This window comes from Elephas maximus, chromosome 3 (genome assembly GCF_024166365.1).
Source record: "Elephas maximus indicus isolate mEleMax1 chromosome 3, mEleMax1 primary haplotype, whole genome shotgun sequence".
NCBI classification, from domain to species: Eukaryota; Metazoa; Chordata; class Mammalia; order Proboscidea; family Elephantidae; genus Elephas; species Elephas maximus.
This window is the reverse complement of record NC_064821.1, coordinates 103,848,692-103,873,684: the sequence shown is the minus strand read 5'-3', so window position 1 is coordinate 103,873,684 and position 24,993 is coordinate 103,848,692. Positions and strand designations below refer to the sequence as shown.

The 24,993-nt window shown below is 40.7% G+C and overlaps 1 protein-coding gene across 18 annotated transcripts in view; it reads right to left on the bottom strand.

Moving 5' to 3' along the window:
- The window catches only part of FGGY (FGGY carbohydrate kinase domain containing), a 627,007-nt gene that overhangs the window by 516,335 nt on the left and 85,679 nt on the right, over positions 1–24,993 (bottom strand). For all 18 annotated transcript variants that reach the window (XR_007516666.1, XR_007516664.1, XR_007516665.1 and 15 more), the window contains one exon: positions 20,113–20,264. Coding sequence is in view for 13 of the 18 variants with exons in the window: in XM_049879407.1 (XP_049735364.1) it covers positions 20,113–20,264 (152 nt within the window). In the remaining 5 variants the exon portion in view is untranslated. The remainder of the gene's footprint in view (positions 1–20,112; positions 20,265–24,993) is intronic.

Below are 24,993 nucleotides of genomic sequence, written 5' to 3'. Positions count from 1 at the left end.
ACTTTTTATTCTGGGATTCATATTTACCTTAAAAATTCAGGTTGGACAAATGTGTTATCAGTAATTTGTAATGTGAACTATGAGAACTGGTTCTCTCTACCTAGGTGACTCATCTGTAAAAGAGCCAGGAAGACCATGCCTAATAAAGGCTAGAATTTGGCCAGGTAAACTTCCCATCTCTTTTTAAAATCTATTTCCTAGAATTCTCAAAACTTGGATTTGCATCTCAGTGCTGCCAGAAGTAACAGCATCAGTAAGTGGTCACCTACATAATTCCTTCCATTCCCAGGTTCTTCAATGGCAGAGAAAGTAATAACATCTACCTCAAGAGTTTTCATAAGAATCAAAAGAAACAGTAGCCCTAAAAGCACATGGTAACTGTTTAATAAATTCTATTTCAGGTGTCAATCACATTTGTACATAGCAATCAAACAAGGTCAACACCTTAACTAGAATCTGTTAAATATTTCAGGAAGGTCCACCTTGGAAAGGTAAAGGATTTTTAATATTTCAAACTGGCTCACAAGTGTAATGATGTCTCAACTTTACTCCAGAAAAATAAGATGGGTTGATGGATGAATAGAGAGATGAACAGATGGATACATAAATGATAAAGTAAGTACAGTAAAATGTTAGTGGTAGAATCTAGTGATTGTTATGGATTGAATTATGTTCCCCCCAAATATGTGTTGGAACCCCATTTGGGAATAGGGTTCTCTTTGTTACATTAATGAAGCCATGTCAGTGTAGAGTGTGTCCTAAACCTAATCATGACTTCAGTGCCACAGAGACAATCAAGCACAAAAGGGGGAAGACAGATATTATCTGATGACAAAGGAGACAAAAGAATCTACAAGCCCAGGAAGTTCAAGGATTGACTACAACTAGAAGCTGAAATAGACAAAGAAGAACGCCCTAGAGCTACACTCTGAATTGATGTCTAGCCTCCCAAACTGTGAGAATATAAATTTCTGCTCATTAAAGCCCCCTACTTGTGGTACTTCTATTACAGCAGCACTAGGAAACTAAGACAGTGATGTTCTGAGTGTTCACTATAAAATTTTTTAGATTTTTCTGTACATTTGAAAATTTTGATAAAAAAATATTAGGGTAAAAAATGATTTCATAGCTTCTTCTTTTTGGTCCTTGGCTGGGGAGCTCTTGAGATAAAGGATGTTCTTAACATCTTCCTTGCCTCCTCATCACCTGGCACAGTAATGTGTACATAGTAGTTATTGGAGAAATGTTTGTTTCACTGATTAAATGAATATAGTCCCACAATTGTTGTTATTGTTAGGTGTCGTGCATTCAATTCCAACTCAGAGCAACCCCATGTGATGGGGTAGAACTGTCCCAAAGGGTTTCCTAGGCTGTAAGATTAAAAAAATTTTTTTTTTTTTTAATCTTTATGAGAGAAGGTGGTCAGATCTTCCTCCTATGGAGCCACTGGGGTGGGTTCGAACTACCAACCTTTTGATTACCAACCGTGCACTTAACTGTTGTGCTACCAGAGCTCATAACAGTATACATTATTTTCATTTTGAAGATAACAGGGAAAAAAAAAAAAAGTAAAACCACCCCAGATGTGCAAAGAAATTAGATTTGCTTAGCCCTGCAGAAGAATCCTGTACTGTGTACTTTTCCTGACTTCTGGCTGCCTCCTTCCTTGTCTCACCAACATGCATCTGGATACCCTGAGCCTCTGGCTTTCTAAGGCGGACAGTTCAGCTCGACAAGATTGAGTGTGCTAACTTACTATATCACGACATGCATTAAACGTATTGCATTTTCTAGTGGGAGTCTTCTAAAGACAATATTTTTCCTCCTAAATGTATGACCCCCATTTTAGCCACTGTGAAAATTTTTTGTTTTACATTGAATCATACCAGGTAGATGCAAAGCCAGACTAACTTAGCTATCTTTCTCTCACCTTTTTAGTTATACTGAAAACTCCTGGAAGTAGCTGATCCCCCTACAGGGCAGTCAAGAAGACTGGCCAGAAGTATATGGGATATATGGTCTTCAGTACTATACTCATAAATCCAGCTCTTGGCTGACCAGGAAACATTAATTCATTTAACAAATATTTATTGACTATGTTTCCCATGCCAAGCATTGTGTTTGGCTCTGGCGATACAACAGCAAGGTATGACTTGCTGTAAGATAGATAGACTTGGTGCCTGCCCTTATTGAGCTAAGAATTTACCAACTCAGATGAGGACAGCAAGGTAAAGAAGTAAACAAAACAAACGAACAAACAAAAAAGGCATTAGAGTCAAAAGGACCTTCACTAAAACCCAATCCTGATACCTGTTTGCAAACTAGTCATTTCAACTGTTTGAGACTTGCTGTGTTCATTTGTAAATGTGGGAAGTAGTAATATTTATTTTACAAAGTCAAGTCAGAGATCACACAGAAAAATATGTGAGAAAGCCTTCCATAGGCTATAAAGTAAAACACAAAAAATTACAATAATTAAAAAAAACAGTTGCCTTAGAGTCAATTCCAACTCATGACAACCCCATGTGTGTCAGAGCAGACTGTACCCCAGAGGGTGTTCAATGGCTGAATTTTCGAAAGTTGATCGTCAGTCCTTTCTTCCAAGGCACCTCTCCAACCTCTGGGTTAGCAGTCCAGCATGATCCTCTTGGTTAGCAGCCCAGCATGATCCGTTGGCAGCACTCAGGGACTCCATTATAATAATAGCTGATATTTATTAAATGTTACTAGGTATCAGGCCAAGCGCTTTTTTTTTTTGTTTTTAGTCTACATTTTAAAATTACTTCATCAGACTATAACCCTCAAAGAATTCAGTACATATTTGTCACAAATCAAATATGCAAACACAAGAATGATACGTAGGGGATTCACTGTGCATGTAAATGAAGGCAGGCCATCAGCCTCAACATTCGGCATATTTAGTTACAAGCCTGTTTACGGGCAGACCACCCTGGAGAGAAAATCCACAGCAGATGCCCTAACAACAGCTGACAACACTATCAACATTGCTCAAAGTCCGGGAGGAAGCTGTCTGAACATAATAGCATCCTGGTATAAACCTTCTAAAGAGAGGCATTTTGATTCAGCAGATGAGTCCTGGATTCTTGGAAGGCGAGGAATGAGCAACTTCAGGGGGTTATCCACACCGGGAGTTCAAAGATGCAAAGGAAGGGCCCAGGGGGGTTACTGACTCAATTCTGAGCCTTCTCTTCACACACAAACTGTGACTCAAGGTAACAGGACTGTAGCCAACGGGTGGCTCAGGGGTGGGAAGAGGTAATCCTCCAATCCTTTCCACAAGGGGGTACAGAAAATTAACTTACATTCTACATGTGGTGGATCTTTACATTGGAACAGAACCATTGGACAGACACACCCAATAATCAAAAACAGCATGAGAGATGATTTAATAAATTCATCCATCCATCCATCCATCAAAACATTTACTGAGTTACTAATGTTAGATACTAAGCAGTGCCCTAAATACTAAACCAGTTGCCATCGAGTCTGTTCTGACTCATGGAAACCCCATGTGTGTCAGAATAGAACTGTGCTCCACAGGATTTCCAATGACTGATTTTTTTTAAGGTCTTTCTTCCACGGCACCTCTAGGTAGACCTGAACCTCCAACCTTTCTGTTAGTAACAGAGTCTAGGATAGAGATAAGCAGAGGATGCCACAGGGGACAGAGGGCAGAAAACTAATCAACAAAGGCTTCCTAGACAAAGTAAAGGATGAGTCTTGAAGAATTATTGTAAGTTTTCAAGGACAAGGAAGAGATAATTACAAGTTAGCCAGGCAAAAGAAGAAGACTGCGCAAAGACCCAGAGGTGTGAGAGTGTGGATACAGAATCATTACAGCCACTGGCCAAGAAATTTGCCATCTGGAAAGTCTTTCCATTTTCTCCAAGTATTTTCTTACTGGGTCTCAAATTCAAATACCTAGAGGGGTAGGGCTGGAAAAGCAAATGAGTGCAGCAGGCTGGGTGGGGCCTGCTGTGAGATGAAGAACGCTTGCCCTTTCCAAAGGGGGCAGCCCCTACTTAGCTCCAGCAATTCCTTCCACATGGGAATGTGATCTCCGCATTGCCAGGTTCTTCATTTTTTCTGGAGAAGCAGAAATTCTGTATTTTTACGTGAAATCTCATTTTAAAAGTGGGAAATTCAATTTTTTTTTTTTTTTTTTTTAAACAGAGGGCAGTTTGACCAAAATCCATCTAGGGTTCACATTCAGTCTGTGGGCTGCAGCCCTGTTACCTGGGAAGAAAAAAAGGCCCCCCTTTAAGGACAGGCAATGAGGAGCAACGGATAGAGCCCAGAGCTGGAGGCAGGCAGGATTGGGTAAGAACCCTGGGTCTGTTGTTATTCTTACTTGCCATGGAGTCAGCTCCAACTCTGTTATGCATAACAGAACACAATGCCCAGTCCTGTACCATCTCCATGATCATTGGTATGTTTGAACCCATTGCTATGGCTATTGTGACAATCCATCTCATTGAGGGTGTCCTTTGTTTTTGCTGACCCTCTACTTTAACCAAACATGATGTCTTTCTCTAGTGATTAGTCTTTCCTGATTATGTGTCCCAAAGTAAGCAAGCCAAAGTTTCACCACTCTCACTTCTAAGGAGTTTTCTGGTGGTATTCATTCTAAGGCTAATTTGTTTGTTCTTGTCCCAGTCCACAGTATATACAATATTCTTCACCAACACCATAATTCAAATGCATCCATTCTTCGTCTGTCTTCCTTTTTCCACTCCCCAGCTTTCCCGTGAATATGAGATGATTGAAAATTCCACCGTTTTATGTCAGGTGTATCTTAGTCATCAAAGTGACATATTTGCTTTTTAAAACTTTAAAAGGGATTTTTGCAGCAGATTTGTCCAATCCAAGTTGTTTGATTTGTTGACTACTGCTGATTGTTAATCCACGTAAATGAAATTGCTGGCAATTTCAAATTTTTCTCCATGTATCATTATATTGTGTATTGGTCCGGCTGTGAGGACTTTTGTTTTCTTCATGTTCCTGATTCTACCATTTACTTATTGTATAGTTTTGGGGAAGTATTGTAAGGCCTAAAATTTCACGTGTTTCCTGGACATCTTTAAGCCCCACTGGGCCTAAAGGCCTAACCTGAATTCCCCTGCTTTCTCCAGATATTCCCCACTCAGCAAAAAATGCTCCGCCCCGGCTGGTTCCCTTATCAGCTGGACGCGCTGCACTCCACCTAGTCCTGAACCTAACAGATTTCACTTCCCTGCCAGCCCATGAACTTATTCAAACAAGCCAATCATCTTCCTGCAGGAACTAGGAGGCGTTCTATCCTCTTGTTACTAAAAAGCCTGCCTCCCACAGCCCTTTCTAGTTTACTCTGCTCCTGAGTGCAACCCTCATGTGACCGTGCATGGGATGCAGGGTCCTCCTCCCCCAGACTGTGAATATATGACCAATAAACTGCTGCCAAACTAGCCTGTCCAACAGCAGGCATCAAGTGTTCAGCCATCCCAAGAACTTTAGGGTGGGGCTCCCTCCCTCACCAATGGGGTAAAGAGGAAGTAGACAATACAGGGAAGCTACTTAAGCCCGCTGAGCCTTGGTTTCTTCATCTGCATACTGGGCTAATAATATTGTGTCACCCGTACAAGAACCCGTTGTGGTCGAGTAGATTCTGATTCATAGCAACCCTGTATGAATGAGAGTAGAACTGCCCCATAGAGTTTCCAAGGAGCACCTGGTGGATTCGAACTGCTGACCTTTTGGTTAGCAGCCATAGCACTTAACCACTACACCACCAGCATTTCCAATTTTGTCACGGGGGGCTTAAATGAAATACTGCATATGAACTCATTTTCCTTAAGAAGAAAATAATCCCTTGCTAAGGAACAAAATGTTGTCAACCAGAAAGCTTAGCTATGACAAGTTTTTTTTTTTTTTTTTTTAGTGGAAAATTACTAAGAAATAATAAAGGTGTAAGTGCTGTTCTATAATAGCAAGCTATGCCAAACATGGATAGCGTTCCATTACTAATTGTTATGGATTGAATTGTGTCCCCCAAAATATGTGTCAACTTGGCTAGGCCACGATTCTCAGTATTGTGTGGCTGTCCATCATTTTGTGACCTGATGTTATTATCCTATGGGCTATAAATCCTAATCTCTATGATATTAATGAGGTGGGATTAGAGGCAGTTATGCTAATGAGGCAGGACTCAATCTACAGGATTAGGTTGTATCTTAAATAAATCTCTTTTGAGACATAAAAAAGAGAATTGAGCAAGGAGACAAGAGAAGCCTCATACCACAAAGAATGAAGAACCAACAGGGGAGCATGTCCTGTGGAACTGGGATTCCTGTACTCGAGAAGCTCCTAGACCAGGGGAAGACTGATGACAAGGACCTTCCCCCAGAGCTGACAGAGAGAGAAAGCCTTCCCCTGGAGCTGGCACCCTGAATTCAGACTTCTAGCCTCCTAAACTGTGAGAGAATAAACGTCCAGTTGCGGTATTTCTGTTACAGCAGCACTAGATAACTAAGACACTAATTTTTTGTGTATACAGCATATGCAGTCAGCCTTTTTTTTCCTCCCCGTTAACATTATACTGTAAACTTGATAGCTGCTATACAAATATTTATTATAACCTACCCAGCACATATGCCAGAGCAATTTTTAAGCCATAAAACTGATTATTTCATACCCATGTTTGAAACGCATCAACTATTTCCCATTGTTCTTGGAATAAAACCCAAATCCCTGCACACAGCCTCTCCTAACCACTTCCTAGGGTGCTTGTGAGAATTAGATGAGTTAACATGGGTAAAATGCTGAGAAAAGTGCATGTAAGCACTATATACTCCTTACCTGATATTTTAGCTAACATTTTCATCTATTATCTTGTTTTGTTCTTGTTGCTCAGTTGATCAGTATCTTGTCTCTCTAATAAGACTGTAATTTCTCAAAGGCACAGACCATTTCTGGGTTCCCACAATGAATCTCACAGGCCCCCATAAGTAGAAGCTGGGGACACAGCTAGGATGTGGCTCTGGATGTGGTTTTGCCTACATGGTGTGAGACCATGAGTGAGTCATTTAACTTTTCTGAGCTTCAGTTTCCTCATTGGTAAAGAGATACAAATCTACCTCACAAGATTGGTATGAAAATCAAATCAAATAATCCCTGTAAAATAAGATATTCTAGGGCAGTAGGCACTCCTTGAATTTTAGGGGAAACAAGTAAAAAGTACTCAGTGAAGCAATCTGCTTCCCAGCTCAAAGATGGCTGCCTGTCAGTATAGGTATTATTACACACAGGATGTGGGTGATTCACATAAATGAATGACTCTGAAAATATGTTTCGTACTTTTCCTCTGTTTTCTATGATTGTCTCTGACAACTTTGCAGTAGGTTTTCGATGTTTTCCTCAGCTATTAGCCCAACAGGAAAAACATACCACTCATGAAGGCCAGTTCCATGAAGTAAGATATTCTAGGGCTCAAAATTCTCTTACTTAGTGGTAAGATGTTACTGAAATGCCCATCAACAAGACATTTTTAAACACAATGCAGGTGAAAAGTAAACTATTTGAAAATCTATTGTATAAGCCAATTTCCAAATATCTCACTAAATTCTTATAATACTTCTACAAAGATAACATTATTATACTCATTTTACAGTTAAGCACACTGAGACTCAAAGAAGTTGATTTAGCTTGTCCAAGGTCCCATAATTACTAAGCAGTAGAGAAAGATTAAAGAGGTTTAGTGGTACAGTGGTTAAATGTGGGGCGGCTAACCAAAAGGTTAGCAGCTCGAACCCACCAGCCACTCTGTGGGAGAAAGATGTGGCAGTCTGCTTCTGTATAGATTATACACTTAGAAACATGATGAGGCAGTTCTACTCTGTCCTACAGGGTCACTATGAGTCAGAATCAATTCAACAGCACCCATCAAGAACAAGAGAGAAAGACTGGGTACACTGGTGCTTCAGTGGTAGAATTCTCACCTTCCATGCAGGAGACCCTGGTTCAATTCCTGGCCAATATATGTCATACACAACCATCTGCTGGTACCATCTGTCAGCGGGGGCTTGTGTGTTTGTTATGATGATGAGCAGTTTCCAGACTATGGCACACTAGGATGAAAGGTCTGGAGATCTACTTCCTAAAATCAATAATAATCCTATGGATCATAGTGGTCCAGTCTGCAACCCACCACAGGGATGGCTCAGAACCAGGCAGTATTTCATTATGTTGTCCATGGGGTTGCCATGAGTTTAGGGCCAACTCAAGGGCAGCTAACAAAACAACAGAGAAAGACTGAAATGCAGGTGTGTTTGGCTTCAAATACTATACTTTTGTTGTTAAAGAACTGTATTATATTCCCAAGTTCCTCAATATCTGGCATTAGCTCTATTGCTAAGACCTGATAAATATAAGTGAATAATATTAAACCTACAAATGAAATTTTAAGCCAAACAACTAACTGAGAAAAACTATAGTTTTCGCCTTGTTGCCATTAAAAAAAAAAAAAAAAGACAATGGTAGCACTTCAAAGAAAATAACTTTGATAAAGTCTGAAGATTAGAACAAACCTTAGGATAAGGGAATGTTGTTGTTAGGTGTCATAGAGTCCTGTCCAACTCATAACGACACTACGTACAAGAGAACTAAACACTACCTGATCCTGCACCATCCTCACAATTGTTGTTATGCTTAAACCCATTGTTACAGCCACTGTGTCAATCCATCTCATTGAGGGTTTTCCTCTTTTTCACTGAACCTCCACTTTACCAATTATGATGTCCTTCTCCAGGGACTGATCCCTCCTGACAACACGTCAAAAGTAGGTGAGACGTAGTCTCGCCATCCTTGCTTCTAAGGAGCATTCTGGTTGTACTTCTTCCAAGACAGATTTGTTCTTTGTTTTGGCAGTCCATGATACATTCAATATTCTTCTCCAACACCACAATTCAAAGGTCTCAGTTTTTCTTCTGTCTTCCTTATTCACCATCCAGCTTTCACATGAATATGAGGTGATTGAAAATACCATGGCTTGGGTCAGGTGCACCTTAGTCCTCAAGGTGACATCTTTGCTTTTCAACACTTTAAAGAGGTCTTTTGCAGCAGATTGGCCCAATGTGATGCGTCTTTTGATTTCTTGACTGGTGCTGATTGTGGATCCAAGTAAAACGAAATCCTTGACAACTTCAATCTTTTCCCCGTTTATCCTGATGTTGCTTATTGGTCCAGTCGTGGGGATTTTTGTTTTATGTTGAGGTGTAATCCATCCTGAAGGCTGTGGTTTTTGATCTTCATCAGTAAGTGCTTCAAGTCCACTTCACTTCCAGCAAGCAAGGTTGTGTCATCTGCATATCACAGGTTGTTAATGAGTCTTCCTCCAATCCTGATGCCCTGTTCTTCTATATATAGTCCAGCTTCTCGAATTATTTGCTCAGCATACAGATTGAATGGGTATGGTGAAAGGATACAACCCTGACACACACCTTTCCTGACTTTAAACCATGCTGTATCCCCTTGTTCTGTTTAAACAACCGCCTTTGATCTATGTACAGGTTCCTCATGAGCACAATTCAGTGTTCAGGAATTCCCATTCTTCGAAATGTTATCCATAATTTGTTAGGATCCACACAGTCCAATGCTTTTGCAGAGTCAAAAAAAACACAGGTAAACGTCTTTCTGGTACTCTCTGCTTTCAGCCAGGATCCATCTGACATCAGCAATGATATCCCTGGTTCCGTGTCCTCTTCTGAATCCAGCCTGAATTTCTGGCAGTTCTCTGTGGATATACTGCTACAGCTGCTTTTGAATGATCTTCAGCAAAATTTTAATGATATTCTTCGATAATTTCTGCATTCGGTGGGATCACGTTTCTTGAGAATAGGCATAAATATAGATCTCTTCCAGTCAGTTGGCCAGGTAGCTGTCTTTCAAATTTCCTGGCAGAGACAAGCGAGTACTTCCAGCGCAGCATCTGTTTGTCAAAACATCTCAAATGGTATTCCGTCAATTCCTGGAAACTTGTTTTTAGTCAACGCCTTCAGTGCAGCTTGAACTTCTTCCTTCAGTACCATCGGTTCCTGCCCATATAGTATGTCCTGAAATGGTTGAACATTGACCAATTCTTTTTGGTATAGTGACTCTGTGTATTCCTTCCATCTCCCTTTGATGCTTTCCGCGTCGTTTAATGTTTCCTCCCATAGAATCCTTCAATAATTGTAACTCGAGACTTGAATTTTCCCTTCAGTTCTTTCAACTTCAGAAATGCAGAGCGTGATCTTCCCACTTGGTTTTCCATCTCTAGGTCTTTGCACGTTTCATTACAATACTTTACTTTGTCTTCTTGAGCCACCCCTTAAAATCTTCTGTTCAACTCTTTTACTTCATCAGTTCTTCCATTCACATCAGCTACTCGACATTCAAGAGCCAAGTTTCAGAGTCTCTTCTGATATCCATTTTGGCCTTTTCTTTCTCTCCCGTCTTTTTAATGACCTCTTGCTTTCTTTATGCATGATGTCCTTGATGCTACTCCACAACTCATCTGGTCCTCAGCTATTAGTATTCAACTTGTCAAATCTCTTCTTGAGATGGTCTCTAAATTCAGGTGGGATATACTCAAGGTCGTACTTTGGCTCTTGTTGACTTGTTCTAATTTTCTTCAGTTTCAACCTGAACTTGCATATGAGTAATTGATGGTCTATTCTGCAGGTGGCCCCTGGCCTTGTTCTGACTGATGATATTGAGCTTTTCCATAGTCTCTGCCCACAGATGTAGTAGATTTGAATTCTGTGTATTCCATCTGGTGAGGTACACATGTATAGTCATCGTTTATATTGGTGAAAAAAAGTATTTGCAATGAAGAAGTAGTTGGTCTTGCAAAATTCTGTCATGTGATCTCCAGAGTCATTTCTATCACCAAGGCCATATTTTCCAACTATGGATCCTTCTTCTTTGTCTCCAACTTCTGTTTCCAATCACCAGTAATTATCAATGCACCCTGATTGCATCTTTAATCAATTTTGGACTGCAGAAGTCAGTAATAATCTTCAATTTCTTCATCTTTGGCCTTAGGGTTGGTGTGTAAATTTGAATAATAGTCGTATTAACTGGTCTTCCTTGTAGGCATATGGATATTATCCTATCACTAATAGTGTTGTATTTCAGGATAGATCTTGAAATGTTCTTTTTGAGGATGAATGCAATGCCATTCTTCTTCAAGTTGTTGTTCCTGGCATAGTAGACCACGTGACTGTCTGATTCAAAATGGCCAGTATCAGTCCATTTCAGCTCACTAACACCTAGGATACCAATGTTTATGTGTTTCATTTCATTTTTGACAACTTCCAATTTTCCTAGATTCATACTTCATGCAATACACATTCTGATTATTAATGTATGTTTGCAGCTGTTTCTTCTCATTTTGAGTTGTGCCACATTAGCAAATGAAGGTCCCGAAAGCATGACTCCATCCACATCAATAAGTTCAACTCTACTTTGAGAAGGCACTCTTCCCCAGTCATCATTTGAGTGTCTTCCAACCTGAGGGGCTCATCTTCTGGCACTATATCAAATATGTTCCACTGCTATTCAGAAGATTTTCACTGGCTAAATCCTTTCAAAAGTAGACTGTCGGGTCCTTCTTCCTAGTCTGTCTTAGTACGGAAGCTCAGCTGAAACCTGTCCACCATGGGTGACCCTGCTGGTATTTGAATACCGGTGGCATAGCTTCCAGCATCACAGCAACATGTAAGCCCCCACAGTATGACAAACTGACAGACACATAGGGGAGGATAAGAGAACAGGTGCTATTATATCACGAAGATGAATGAAAGAATAGGGCCAGACAAGGCATTAAAAATGAACTGGGGAAAGTCTCTTACTTTTCAGAAAGGACTAGAGCCAGGCTTTCCTGACCTCTAGCAGGGGTTTCAATAGTTCCGATTGCAAAATACTCAAATAACCACCTTCCACAGCCAGCAGGAAGGGGCACCTTATGAAACCACCTCTCTTGGCATCTAAGCTCCCAAGTTCCCCAAAAACTCAGCGTATACTGGGAAAGTACATTACAGCCATTCAGAGTTATCAGTTACTCATTTTCCCAATATGCTATCAGGGTAACAGAAACAAAGGGGCATGGACTGGAGAGATGGGAGGGGCAGACATATTTTCTGAACCCATCAACAAAAGCCCGGCCTTTGGGATGAACAATGAAAATGATGAACTATAAAATGAATAGCTTTCAGCTCTGCTGACAATGGCAAAAAGAGGAAATGAGTTAAAAGATGGATTGGAATACCTCCATGCAGCCCCTGCAAGCCACGTTAATTATCTTCCATTAACAGTGAGCTGTCAGGATCGGCATCAGCCCGTTAACTTTCTTGACCGTCCTCAGTCTGTACCTTGTTATACTACAATGTTTCATGTTTATAAAGATAGGAGACTCCAGCTGTTCTAGCCTGACAGAACTTAATTTACATTTGGCCTTCATTAAGATGAGAGTCAGAATCATTGAGACCAAATGGAAAAGCCAGACTGCTGGGGGTTATGAAAAATTCAAACGGCATTTTCCCTTTTATCTGACAGTTCTTATTAAGGAGACATAAGACAACCTGAAACGCATAAACCTTAAATTTAAAGGACATGATTAAAATCCATATTACAGACTAGGACCCGAATGACTTTGCCCAAGAGCTATGGTGGTCCTAGTACGTATCTTCTAAGCCTTCCGGAAGTCTGAACTCAAAATTCTGTCCAACTCTCTCTAACATCTGATTCCAAGCTAAGGCCAATCTGCACATGAATGACAGCAATACTGAAGTGAGTGGTCAGCTCTGACTCCTCCATCTGATTCACCCCTCATAGCCAATCAGGCTCAGTGTTCTGCTGATTTTATCCCCTAAAGATTTCTGGAACCCATCTCTTCTCCATGCCACAGCGCCTAATTCAGGCCTCATTAGGTCTCTCCTGGAGTCCTGCAACGGCCCCTTATTGGGTCAGCGAAATTATTCAAAGCATATGTATTTGAGCACCTACTATGTGTCTGGCATCTGATTAGGATCAGGGACACTGCAATGAACAAAATGAAATTGGGCTTCATCCTCCTGTAGGTTGCAATGGTTAGAGGGACAAGCATTATACAAATCATCGTGCAAATTCACATATTTTATGAAAGGTACCATGAGGTAAAATAAAGACTACAATGACAAGAGACTTCTGATCTATTTGAGGGTCAAGAAAGGCTTTTTAAGGAAGCAATATTGAGGCAAAGATCTAAATGATGAGGAGGAGTCAGTGGTGAATAGAGGGAAGAATATTCTGGGCAGAAGGTATAACGTCATCAAGACCATGGATCAACAAGTTTTTCTCTAAAGGATCAGATAGTAAATATTCTCAGCTTTGCTGTCCATATAGTCTCTATTGCAACTACTCAACTCTGTCAATGTAGCACATGTGGTCTATATAGAGTGTGTGGCTATATTCTAATAAAACTGTATTGATAAACACAAAAATTTTAATTTTATCTAATTTTCACAGGTCACAAATTATTGTTCTTTGGATTTTTTTCAATCATTTGAAAATGTGAAGGCCATGCTTAGCTCACAGCCATTCAAAAGTGGGCAGCATGTCAGATTTGCTTTGCAGGTTGTAGTGTGGTCAAGACTTTGAGGTGGCAAAGAACTGGGTGTGTTTAAGGACCTTTGAGTGCATCTTTGTGAGTAGATCACAGTAAGGGTAAGGAGAGAGGGGGAAGGTAAAAATGACATCACCAGCTAGTTTCTGGGCCATGCTAAGAATTTAGGGATTTATCCTAACAGAAGTGCAAAGCCATCAAAGTGTTACCATCAGGGGAGTAAGAAAATTCTAGTTTTTACCCCCACATACATTTTCAGTCCTAATCCAATCACTACATGCCTGCCAAAGTTATCAGATATTCCCTCCCTTGCTTAAAAACGATAATCTCTACCAGCAAATAGGCCCTTAACAAGCTGAGCTTAGGCTACTTGTCTGGTCTCCTGTCCTACAACACTCACTTAGGCATGACAGGCTCTTGCTCTGGGGCCTACTTCACATGCCATAAATGAACCACAGCCTCTGCATAGAGTGTCCTTCTTGTCTTCTCTACTAGGCTGAACCCCACTCAAGTTTTGAGGCTCATCTCTAATGTGTTCTCCAGGAAGCAAATTATTTCCTATATCACGGCACTTTGTGTATCTTCTGATGGCCCTATTTCCATACTCGTCTCTACCTTATGCTCCCTGACCTTTATCCCCAGTGGATTCTGTGCCCCTCAAGGTTAAGGCTGAATTCTCTTTGACCCATGTACCTGGGGCCTATCATAGATGCTGGTTCAGAGCTGGTTAAGATTTGACAAACAAGGAATGAATAAAGAGCAAGCAAATGACAGTCCAATGAAATCAGAACACACAATCTCATTTTCTTTTTTATAATGTCCTTCCAAACAGCTGTATTAAAGCTGTATAACTTCCCTATGCCTCAGTCTCCCATTATGTATCATTTAAATTAAAAAAAAAAAAAAAAAGCCTGTGATTATTGCTCATTCGTCACAACGGGCTGAACCTTAAGAACTGACAGCAGTCTTGTAGGTTCACAGACCAGAAGCATCAGCATCACCTGGGAGCTCGTTAGAAATGCAAATTCTCAGGCCCCACCCCAGACCTACTGAGTCAGGCTCTGCACCTGAATCACATCTCCAGCTGATTCATTTGCACATTAAGATTTGAGAAGCAGTATAAGCCGTCCTGGTTAGGCTTTAAAGAGAAGATGCTCAATCTGATTTTAGACATCTCTTTAACTTCGAATTTTCAAACATGCTGAAACCAAAGGGATTCTCAGCAAGGAGTCTTATGTATGTTTACAGAAAAAAAAAAAAAAAAAAAAAACACCACGGATTTCAGGCTCAACCTTTAGGTAGCTCAATACACAGAGAGGTAATGTTCAGAGTCTCATTCAGAAAATTCTGAAAGGGAATAAAAAAAAAAAAGAAACAGAAGATGATGATCTTGGAAGGTCACAATCATGGCCATTGCAATCCACAACTTAATTATTTTTCTCTGGGCTTTATTTAGTACAGTTTGATCTCAACTGCAAGATGGTAAGTATCCTGAGAGGTTCCTACTAAATGTACATTTAGATCTCCGGCAATATGCTCTCCGCTCCCGCCCAAGCTGGCCATACAGCAGGTGCTCAATAAGGCCTGATGATGCACCAGTGATCATCTGCCCCCTCCTCCTTGCTTAAGTCAGTATGACACTTCACTGTGTACTCCACTGTGCTATAGCCAATCCACTTCTCTTGCAACAAGTTTAGGCCAGCTTGAAGAACCAGTGTCTCTGTTCCTGCCTACCCCAAGGGGCACGCTCCAAGAAGAGATTTTAGTATGGTATATCATGATATAATGGGATGAGCTGGGATTTGGAACCCAGTTGTTACTGTTGTTAGCTGCCATCAAGTTAACTCTGATTCATGAAAACCTTGTATATAACAGAACAAAGTATTGCCCAGTCCTGCACCATCTTCATGATCTTTGGTATGTTTGAGCCATTGTTGTGGCTATTGTGTCAATCCATGTCACTGAGAGTTTCCCTCATTTTGCTCTACCAAATATGAGAGGGGCCCCAGTAGGGTAGTGGTTAAGTGCTCGGCTGCTAACTAAAGGTCAGCGGTTTGAACACACTAGCTGCTCTGAAGGAGAAAGATGTGGCAGTAGGCTTCCTTAAAGATTACAGCCTTGGAAACCCTATGGGGCAGTTCTACTCTATCCTACAGGGTTGCTACAAGTCAAAGTTGACTCAACAGCAATAGGTTTTGTTTGAGTTTCTACCAAATACGTTTTTTTTTTGTTCCTAGAGATTGGTGTTTCCTGATGATGTATCTACAGTAAGCAAGAAGAAGTTTCATCATCCTCATTTCTATGGAGCATTCATTCCAGTTTTATTTCTTCTAAAACTAACCCGTTTGTTCTTCTGGTAGTCTATGGAATATTTAACATTTTTTGCCAGCACCACAGTTCAGATGCATCAATTTTTCTCCTGTTTTCTTTTTTCATTGTCTAGCTTTTACTTGCATGTACCATCTGTTTGGAGGGTTATATAACCTCTCTCTCAGCCTCAGTGTACCATGCAGAGCTTGTTGGGATTAAAACAATTCATGCCTATAAAACACATAGCAGAGCGTGGGGGCAGAGTAAGCAGTTGGCTTTATATCCTGATTTGTATTTCAGCCACAGGCATATATTTGGATCACGTTTTCGAACTGATGGAAAAAGTGAGGCCCGGGATGAGAATTGCTTTGCCCACAATGTGTTGTTAACATAGTCAGAATTAGCCTCCTGAAACCAACGACTCCTACGACACTGCATGTTTTCAAACTCTTATCAACTACAGAGGCCTTTCTGCAAATTAAAAATGTACGAAACAAATCCAGTATGTAAAACAGATAATAAGCCAAACCTGCTTTATTTACTGAAGCCCACCTTGTTTACCCCCCTCTTTTGCCCCACAGTGGCGATCATGGGACAAGTCCTCTGCACCTTTAAGCTCCTCCCACCCCCATACACAATTTGAGTGACTGAAGACTCTGCCCACCTCAAACTTATAGCCAGTAAATGAATCACACCAGGTCTTGCTCGTTAGATGAATTCTCTCCTCCGGGGCTTTCAAGCCCTTGAGATTCCCAGAGGACTTGAACTTTCTCACACATCCATCTCTAATGGGAACCATTAAGCTGACATCACCACTCTCCACACTTCATAAAGGAGTCCTAACATCTGGAAATGGGAACCACCTGCAAGTCCCTCGACCAGAGAGCACCATATCACTCAGGATGTGGAAACTCAAGTTCAGGTGAGATGAGAAAGGGATACCTTAAAATGTCAAAAAGGCCAAAGACTAATAATTTGGAGCCAAAGTCTATAGAATAAGAAGGTTGTTGTCAGAAATCTGGATTTAAAACCCAGCTCTACTACCTTCTAATTGGAAGGGAAATTAACCTCTCTGAACTTAAGTACAGTACAAGATATTAAGAGAAATGATTTTGGTGTCAGCCAGTCTTAGGTTCAAATTCTGACTCTGTCACTGTAAAAAATTGTACAACAGCATCAGGCCTCCTCTAACTTCATAAGGAGAAGGAGAAAGAATCAAGATCAACATCAGCCCAAAGCTGATTCCTATCAGGTGGAAGTCAGACATACCTCCTCTCTCCAACTTTTTTACTGATTCTGACACCAACCATCCCTCCCATGGTACTCTCTACTTCTCTGATGGGTTCAATAATTCATTGCAATGGCAACACAGAACTCCCAGACCAGACTCACAGTTATGGGGTTTATTATGGAAGCAACAGGTTACAATTCAGGAGAATGACTCAGGATACAGTTCTTCAGTCAGGACCTCAGCCTGGCCATTTCCTTGCTCAGGCAAGTGTTACAGCTCTTTTTTACAGCACTTAGCTCCACCGATAAGCGCCCAAAGATGCTCAGCTCTCTCACTTTGTGGGCTGGTACTCCCACTGTAGCTGCCTCTCTCCATGAGCTAGGAAGCCTACTGTACTGTCTCGTGCCAGTTTCCTGGTTCCACTGCCATTGTTTCTCTGCCACTGATTCTCACCGCCTTGAACCATCTCTGGCATTAACAGCTCCCTCTCTGTCTCCTGGGTCTAGTACATTCTCAGCACAGGGACCGTGGGTCCAAAGGACACACTCCACTCCTGGCTCTTCTTGATGGTAGTGAGGTCCCCACTCCATCCACTTCTGGAATTGACTTCCTTCAAGCCTTGCAGAGTGGCAAAACTGACCAATCCCCTATTAGGGTTGATATAACTTATCTGCATAGTCCCACCCCTACAATCAGGAATGCATGGCACTGAAGGAAGAAGTCCAAGCTGCACTGAAGGCACTGGCAAAAAACAAGGATCCAGGAATTGATGCAATATAAACTCAGATGTTTTGACAAACAGATGCAGCAGAAGAAGTGCTCATTTGCTTATGCCAAGAAATTTGGAAGCTACCTGGCTGACCGACTGGAAGAGATCCATATTTGTGCCTATTCCCAAGAAAGGTAATCCCATCAAATGCAGAAATTATCAAACAGTATCAATATCACACACAAGTAAAATTTTGCTGAAGATCATTCAAAAGCAGCTGCAGCAGTACATTGACAGGCAACTACCAAAAATTCAAGCTGAATTCAGAAGAGGACGTGGAACCAGCGATATCATTGCTGATGTCAGATGGATCCTGGTTGAAAGCAGAGAATACCAAAAAGATGTTTACCTGTGTTTTACTGACTACGCAAAGACATTCGACTGTGTGGATCATAACAAATTATAGACACTTAATTGTGCCCATAAGGAACCTGTACATAGATCAAGAAGCACTTGTTCAGACAGAACAAGGGGATACTGTGTAGTTTAAAGTCAGAGAAGGTGTGTATCAGGGTTGTATTCTTTCATCATACTTATTCAATCTATGCGCTGAACAAATAACCCAAGAAGCTGGACTATGTGAGGAGGAACAGGGCATCAGGCTTGGAGGGAGACTTATTAACAACCTGTGATATGCAGATGACACAACCTTGCTTGCTGAAAGTGAAGAGGATTTGAAGCACTTTCTGATGAAGATCAAAGACCACAGCCTTCAGTATGGATTGCACCTCAACATAAAGAAAACAAAAATCCTCACAACTGGGCCAATAAACAACATCATGATAAATGGAGAAAAGAATGAAGTTGTTAAGGATTTAATTTTACTTGGATCTATAATCAACACCCATGGAAGCAACAGTCAAGAAATCAAACAACACATTGCATTGGGCAAATCTGCAGCAAAACACCTCTTTAAAGTGTTTAAAAGCAAAGATGTCACCTTGAAGACTAAGGTGCGCCTGACCCAACTCATGGTGTTCTAATCGCCTCATGCATGTGAAAACCGGATGATGAATAAGGGAGACCAAAGAAGAATTGATGTCTTTGGATTGTGGTGTTGGCAAAGAATACTGAATATACCCTGGACTGCCAAAAGAATGAAAAAATCTGTCTTGGAACAAGTACAACCAGATTGCTCCTTAGAAGCAAGAATGGCGAGACTGTGTCTCACATACTCTGGGCATGTTATCAAGAGGCATCAGTTCCTGGAGAACAACGTCATGCTTGGTAAAGTAGACAAAAGAAAAAAAAAAAACCTACTGCCCTCAAGTCAATTCTGACTTATAGCGACCTTACAGGACAGAGTAGAACTACCCCATAGAGTTTCCAAGGAGCGCCTAGTGGATTCAAACTGCTGGCCTTTCGGTTAGCAGCTGTAGCACTTAACCACTAACTAGTAGAGGGTCAACGAAAAAGAGGAACACCCACAACAAAATGGGCTGACACAGTGGCTGCAACAATGGGCTCACGTATAACGATTGTGAGGATGGCACAGGACCAAGTAGTGTTTTGTTCTGTTGTACTCAGGGTCACTATGAGCTGGAACCAACTCAACGGCACCTAAAACAACAACAACACCCCTGCAAGGGTTCCATGTACCTTATTTGCTTTATTAGTAGGCCGTCCAACCCCCTTGGTGAATCATAAGCACCTTCTTTGCAAAGTTCCACCCAATCATTTTGTGGGAATCACAAAACCGTAAGTGGCTAAAAGGGCCATATTAGATAATTCACTGCACTGCAGTCAGGTATTTATTTTGTCACTTTGAGTGAGCTGGTTAATGTCTCTGAGTTTTCCTTTTCTTGTCTACAAAACCAAGACAAAAGAATCTACCTCACAGGTCGTTGTTAGATTCAATCTTGTGTGAAATACTTATCATAATGCCTGGCATTAGTTAAGCATTTAAAAACAGCAGTAATTTAACTGCAACCTAATCAATAAATCAGCACCTGAAACCATGGAGCACAGTTGTACTCTGACACACGAGTAGGAATTGACTTAACAACAACCAGTTATTCAATAAAATGGGATCAATCCTCCAAAGAAAGTAACTGAGAAAAATCAAATATAACATACTTAGCATGGTGTGAGGTATGCACAGGTCCATAATAAATGGAACCACCCACTATTGATATCATCCTCTCCTCAATGTCATGCACTCACCTCTTTTAGCCACAGAAGCTTCGGGGCCTGCATTTCCACAGACATCACACCCCCAACGTACTGGAGGACACTGTGCTTGGTTTCATTGATCCTGTGGACCTGACTCACGGCTCGGTGATCTAGCCACATGATGATATTTCGACAGGAATCCCCTAACATAAACGAGAAAGAGATGAGGATTGACGCATTATTTTCCTTCTAAACCAAGGCAGCAGTTAAGGAGTCCTCAAAAGCAAAAAGCTGTACAGTTTCTGATATAATTTTATATCTCAAAAATGAACAAACTGAAAGGTCCACCACGAAGGCTGATAAATACATTTTACCCAAGTTTCAGATTACCAACAAGCAACCTATTCTTTGCACATAGCCCCAGGGCTAAAAATCTAAACTAAAACCAGTCAAGATCTGCCAGTTTGTTATATTAGCATTCATTCTCTCTCTCTAAACTTCTCTTCCTCTTTTTCTGTCCCTTTCTGTTCTAGAAAAACTCTTCTGGGCATACGTATTCAGAAAACGAGCCTACGAAATGAGCTTGAAATAGTACTTGGGCTTTTTAAATTTGGTTGTCTCTAATTTTTTTTTTTTTTTTAAATATGGTCAGGACAAATATTTTGATGGTATGATACAACTAAAAGCTACACGATTTTTTTTTTTTTTAACCTGCTATGTTCCCACTAGAAAATTTAGTTGAAATTAGTTAATGAAGGTGTTTTTTCCTCATTCGGTTACTGTAGTTTGTTTGGTGGAGTGGAGAGCTTTGGAAGCAGGCATACCTAGAGAGGAATGCTGACTCAGTTACCAAAAAAAATCAAACCTGTTGCTGTGGACTCGATCCTGACGCATAGTGACCCTACAGGACAGAGCAGAACTATCTCAGAGGGCTTCCAAGCAGCAGCTGGTGGATTCCAAGTGCCGACCTTTTGGTTAGCAGCCAAGTTCTTAAACACTGTGCCACCGAGCTCCCTTTCAGTTACAGACGGAGATATATTACCAAACTTTTCTTAGCGTCAGTGCTCTTGTCTATTAAATGGGGATAATAATATTATTGACCTAATAGCATATAAGGAGCCCTGGTGGTACAGTGGTTAAGAGCTCAGCTGTTAACCAAAAGGTCGGCAGTTGAAATCCACCAGCTATTCCTTGGAAACCCTATGGAGCAGTTCTACTCTGTCCTATAGGATTGCTATGTGTCAGAATCAACTTGATAACAACAGGTTTGGGTTTTTTGTTGTTGTTGTTGTTGTTGTTTTTTAATAGCATATAAGAATCAACTGAGTTCTTTCATTCATTGAACCTAAGTTAATGCACATATAGGCTATGGCAAGTACCTATCACACAGTAGGCCCTCGGGAGGAGTAAATCATAAGGAACAGAACTTAAAACCATTTGGAAAACAAGCATGACACTGCCCCCTCACATCTTACCTCTACCACCCTGTAGGTCCCTGAGTAACTGACTGTCCCTTCCTCAACCTCTGTTAGTTTATCATGTAATGATGGACAAGTCAGTATTCCTTTTGCATTCTCTGCTTCCTCACATGGCATAATGGGGAGAATACCAATGACTACATCTGGGAGATTATAAGGAGGAAAAGTAAAAAAGGAGCCAACAACTATTGAACTAGGCATTATTTTATTTGATGGAAAAATAACTGCAGTAACAATAAAACTTTGCCAGTAGCAAATGTTTACAAAGCTTTGTGTGTATGTGTATCTGTCTGTCTCCCAAACATCTTGCTAAACATTTTATGCCTATAATCTCAATTAATCCTCAAAACAATCCTATAATGTAAGTATTATTGTCATCATTTTTCAAAGACCAAGTGAGACTCAGAGGCTGAAGACAAGCCTAGTGGATCATAGTTGGGAAATGCATGAAGTGGACTTTGGAACTAGGTCTCCGTAGAGAATGGATAAATAAATTGGTAAAACAAATTAGAGCAACATATGCATATCAGCGTGGATAATGACATCAGCTGGAAAAATCAAAAACACACAAAATATATATTGCTGTTTGTAATAGGTATTTACATATGCAGTGAAAGCACAAAAACAACTTGTTTGTAAGCACCAACTATAGGAGAATGGTTACCTGGAGGAAACAGAAAAGTGGGGAAAGAAGGAGTAGGGCTAAAACGTCAAGTAGTTCTTTACTGAAAAAAATGACCTGAGGCAAATATGGCAAAATTTCATCTGTTTATCCTCAGTACGGGGTGTCCCTGGGTGGTACAAATAGTCAATGCACTCACTACTAACTAAAACGTTGGAGGTTCAAGTCCACCCAGAGGTGCCTCAGATGAAAGGCCTGGTGATCTACTTCTGAAAAATCAGCCACTGAAAACCCTCCTGAGCACAGTTCTAGTCTGAAACACATGGGATCACAATGAGTCGGAAGCGACTAGACGGCAACTGGTTGGGTTTTTTGGTGTCAGTAGTAGGTACGAATGACATTGTTGTTGTTCTGTTTTGTTTTTTAATTTATTTGCTCTTCCATATATATAATAGCTTTGAAAAAAAAATTTTTTTTAACTAAAAGAAAAAACAAGCCCACCTAAGAAAATATCCAAATGAGGTCATCATCATCATAATGGGGTAAGGCACAGAGTTACTGGTCTTACCTGAAAACTGGTCTGAGATTTCAGGTCTCACAAAAGCTACTCGAACAACAGTAATATTTAGCAAATACAACAAAGTACACGAGACCTTCCACAGAGACATGAAAAAACTTATTTTTTTTTTTTAATGAGATTGATCCTACTGTACAACAAAATTGCTTTAAGCTCTGGTTTTCAACCCTAGTTGCAAGTTAGAGTCACTTGAGTGGTTTTCAGAACTACTGCAGAGAATGTATCTGTAGCTGCTTCAAGACACAAACACCTGTTGGTAAACTTCCAACTTTAATAAAGACAGGCCAATCGGCTACTACTGCCTCTACATAAAGAGGTTCTCAAAAAGCAATCAGAACAACACAATGAGAACTGAACAGAATTGACTATGTTATTGTACTTATGATTAATAATATTCATTTTAGACAAAGACTGAAAAGTCAATCCTTTCTCAGTTCTCATAGAAATCACAAATAAATGACTTAACTGAATATTCATTTAGGCTTTTATTAATCATCTACTACATGCCAGGGACATGGTTGGATGCTGGGATACAGTTCCTGCCTTTATGGAGCATGTGGTTAAATGGGAAAAAAAACTGTTTAGAGTGTGTTGACTGTCCTAAAGGAAATCCTGGTGGTGTGGTGGTTAAGAGCTATGGCTGCTAACCAAAAGGTGAGCAGTTCAAATCCACCAGGCACTCCTTGGAAACCCTATGCGGCAGTTCTACTCTGTCCTGTAGGGTCGTTATGAGTTAGAACGGACTCGACGGCAACAGGGACTGTCCTAACAGAAATCCTGGACATAAGAATATAGTGGAAGAGCACAGAGAGGCCACACAGAGAGCCTTCGAGAGACAAGAGCTTTAGTTACTTCTGAAATCACTAGCCATTAATTAGCCAAGTAAAAGAAGAGTGGGGAAAGAAGTTTCTACACAATAGAGACAGCATGTGAAACAAACCGGGCACAGGTCAGAGAAGATAAGGTATTTTAAGAGAACTGGAGGCAATTCAGCAGAGCAGAATTTGGGTTATACAGTCAGCTTACTAAGGAGTCCCTGGGTGGGGCAAACAGTTAAGTGCTCAACTACTGGCCAAAAGGTTGGTAGTTCCAACCCACCCAGAGGCACCTTGGGAGACATGCATGATGATCTGCTTCTGAAAGGCCGCAGCCTTGAAAACCCTATGGAGCAGTCCTACTCTGCACTCATGGGATTGCCATGAGTTGGAATCAACTTGATGACAACGAACAACAACACAGTCAGCTTACCACTAGGTAAATTATTCATCCATTTATTTACTCATTCAATTAATATTTTGAACACCTCCTGTATTCTACGCATCGATTTTGATGGTGAGCGGGGTTACTGGCAATCTCCTGTCCAAAAAAACCAAAACCAAAACCAAACCCGTTGCCATTGAGTCAATTCTGACTCACAGCAACCCATAGAGTTTCCAAGGAGCACCTGGTGGATTCAAACTGCCGACCTCCTGGTTAGTAGCTGTAGCACTTAACCACTATGCCACCACGGTTTACAGAGGGAAAAAGATGACTATCAATCAGCAAGAACATTTACATACCATGGTTCTGTTGCACAGAGTAGCCTAGGTAGTAAATTATCACCCTTGGTTCCTCTCCCTCCCAAGAACCCCTGTAGCTGTGATGACCGAACCAAAGTGAGGCTCTGAGCTGGAAGGAATCAGACTTGGGATGCAGAGCAACTGCACCCTTGTCCAGCCCAGGTGCTGTTCTAATCTTCGAAGCAAGAAGGACCAGACAAGAACCTATTAACCATAAGACTATTTTATCATACAGTACTGTTTTGGGGTACTGCTTAGTGTTCTTAAACTATAATACTTAATTTACTTGCATTTTTTGTTTGTTTGTTTTTCATTTTTTAGTTAACATCTAAAAATGACAAGACTTTTATCTGTTTTGCCTTTAATGGTAACTGGGGTTACCAGTAATCTCCTGACCCCACTCTTCACTCCTCATAAGTACAACATTCAATCAAGAATTTTTGCTGCCATGCTGGTAGAAATGGTCTTTAAAGAGTCTTTAAGCTACTTTAATATAATCTGTTGAAAAGCAAGAAACTAGTGAGGGGCATCTACACCTGGATGCTTTTGATGAATGGGTACATTTTAACCTTTTAGTTATTTCATCACTTATTAGGGTTGCAACCTAGCTACCCTTTTAATAGAGGGCCTGTTAACAGGAAGCAATTCAACCTACAAGGAGAAAAAATGTGACATCAGAGAGGATTCGTATTTAAG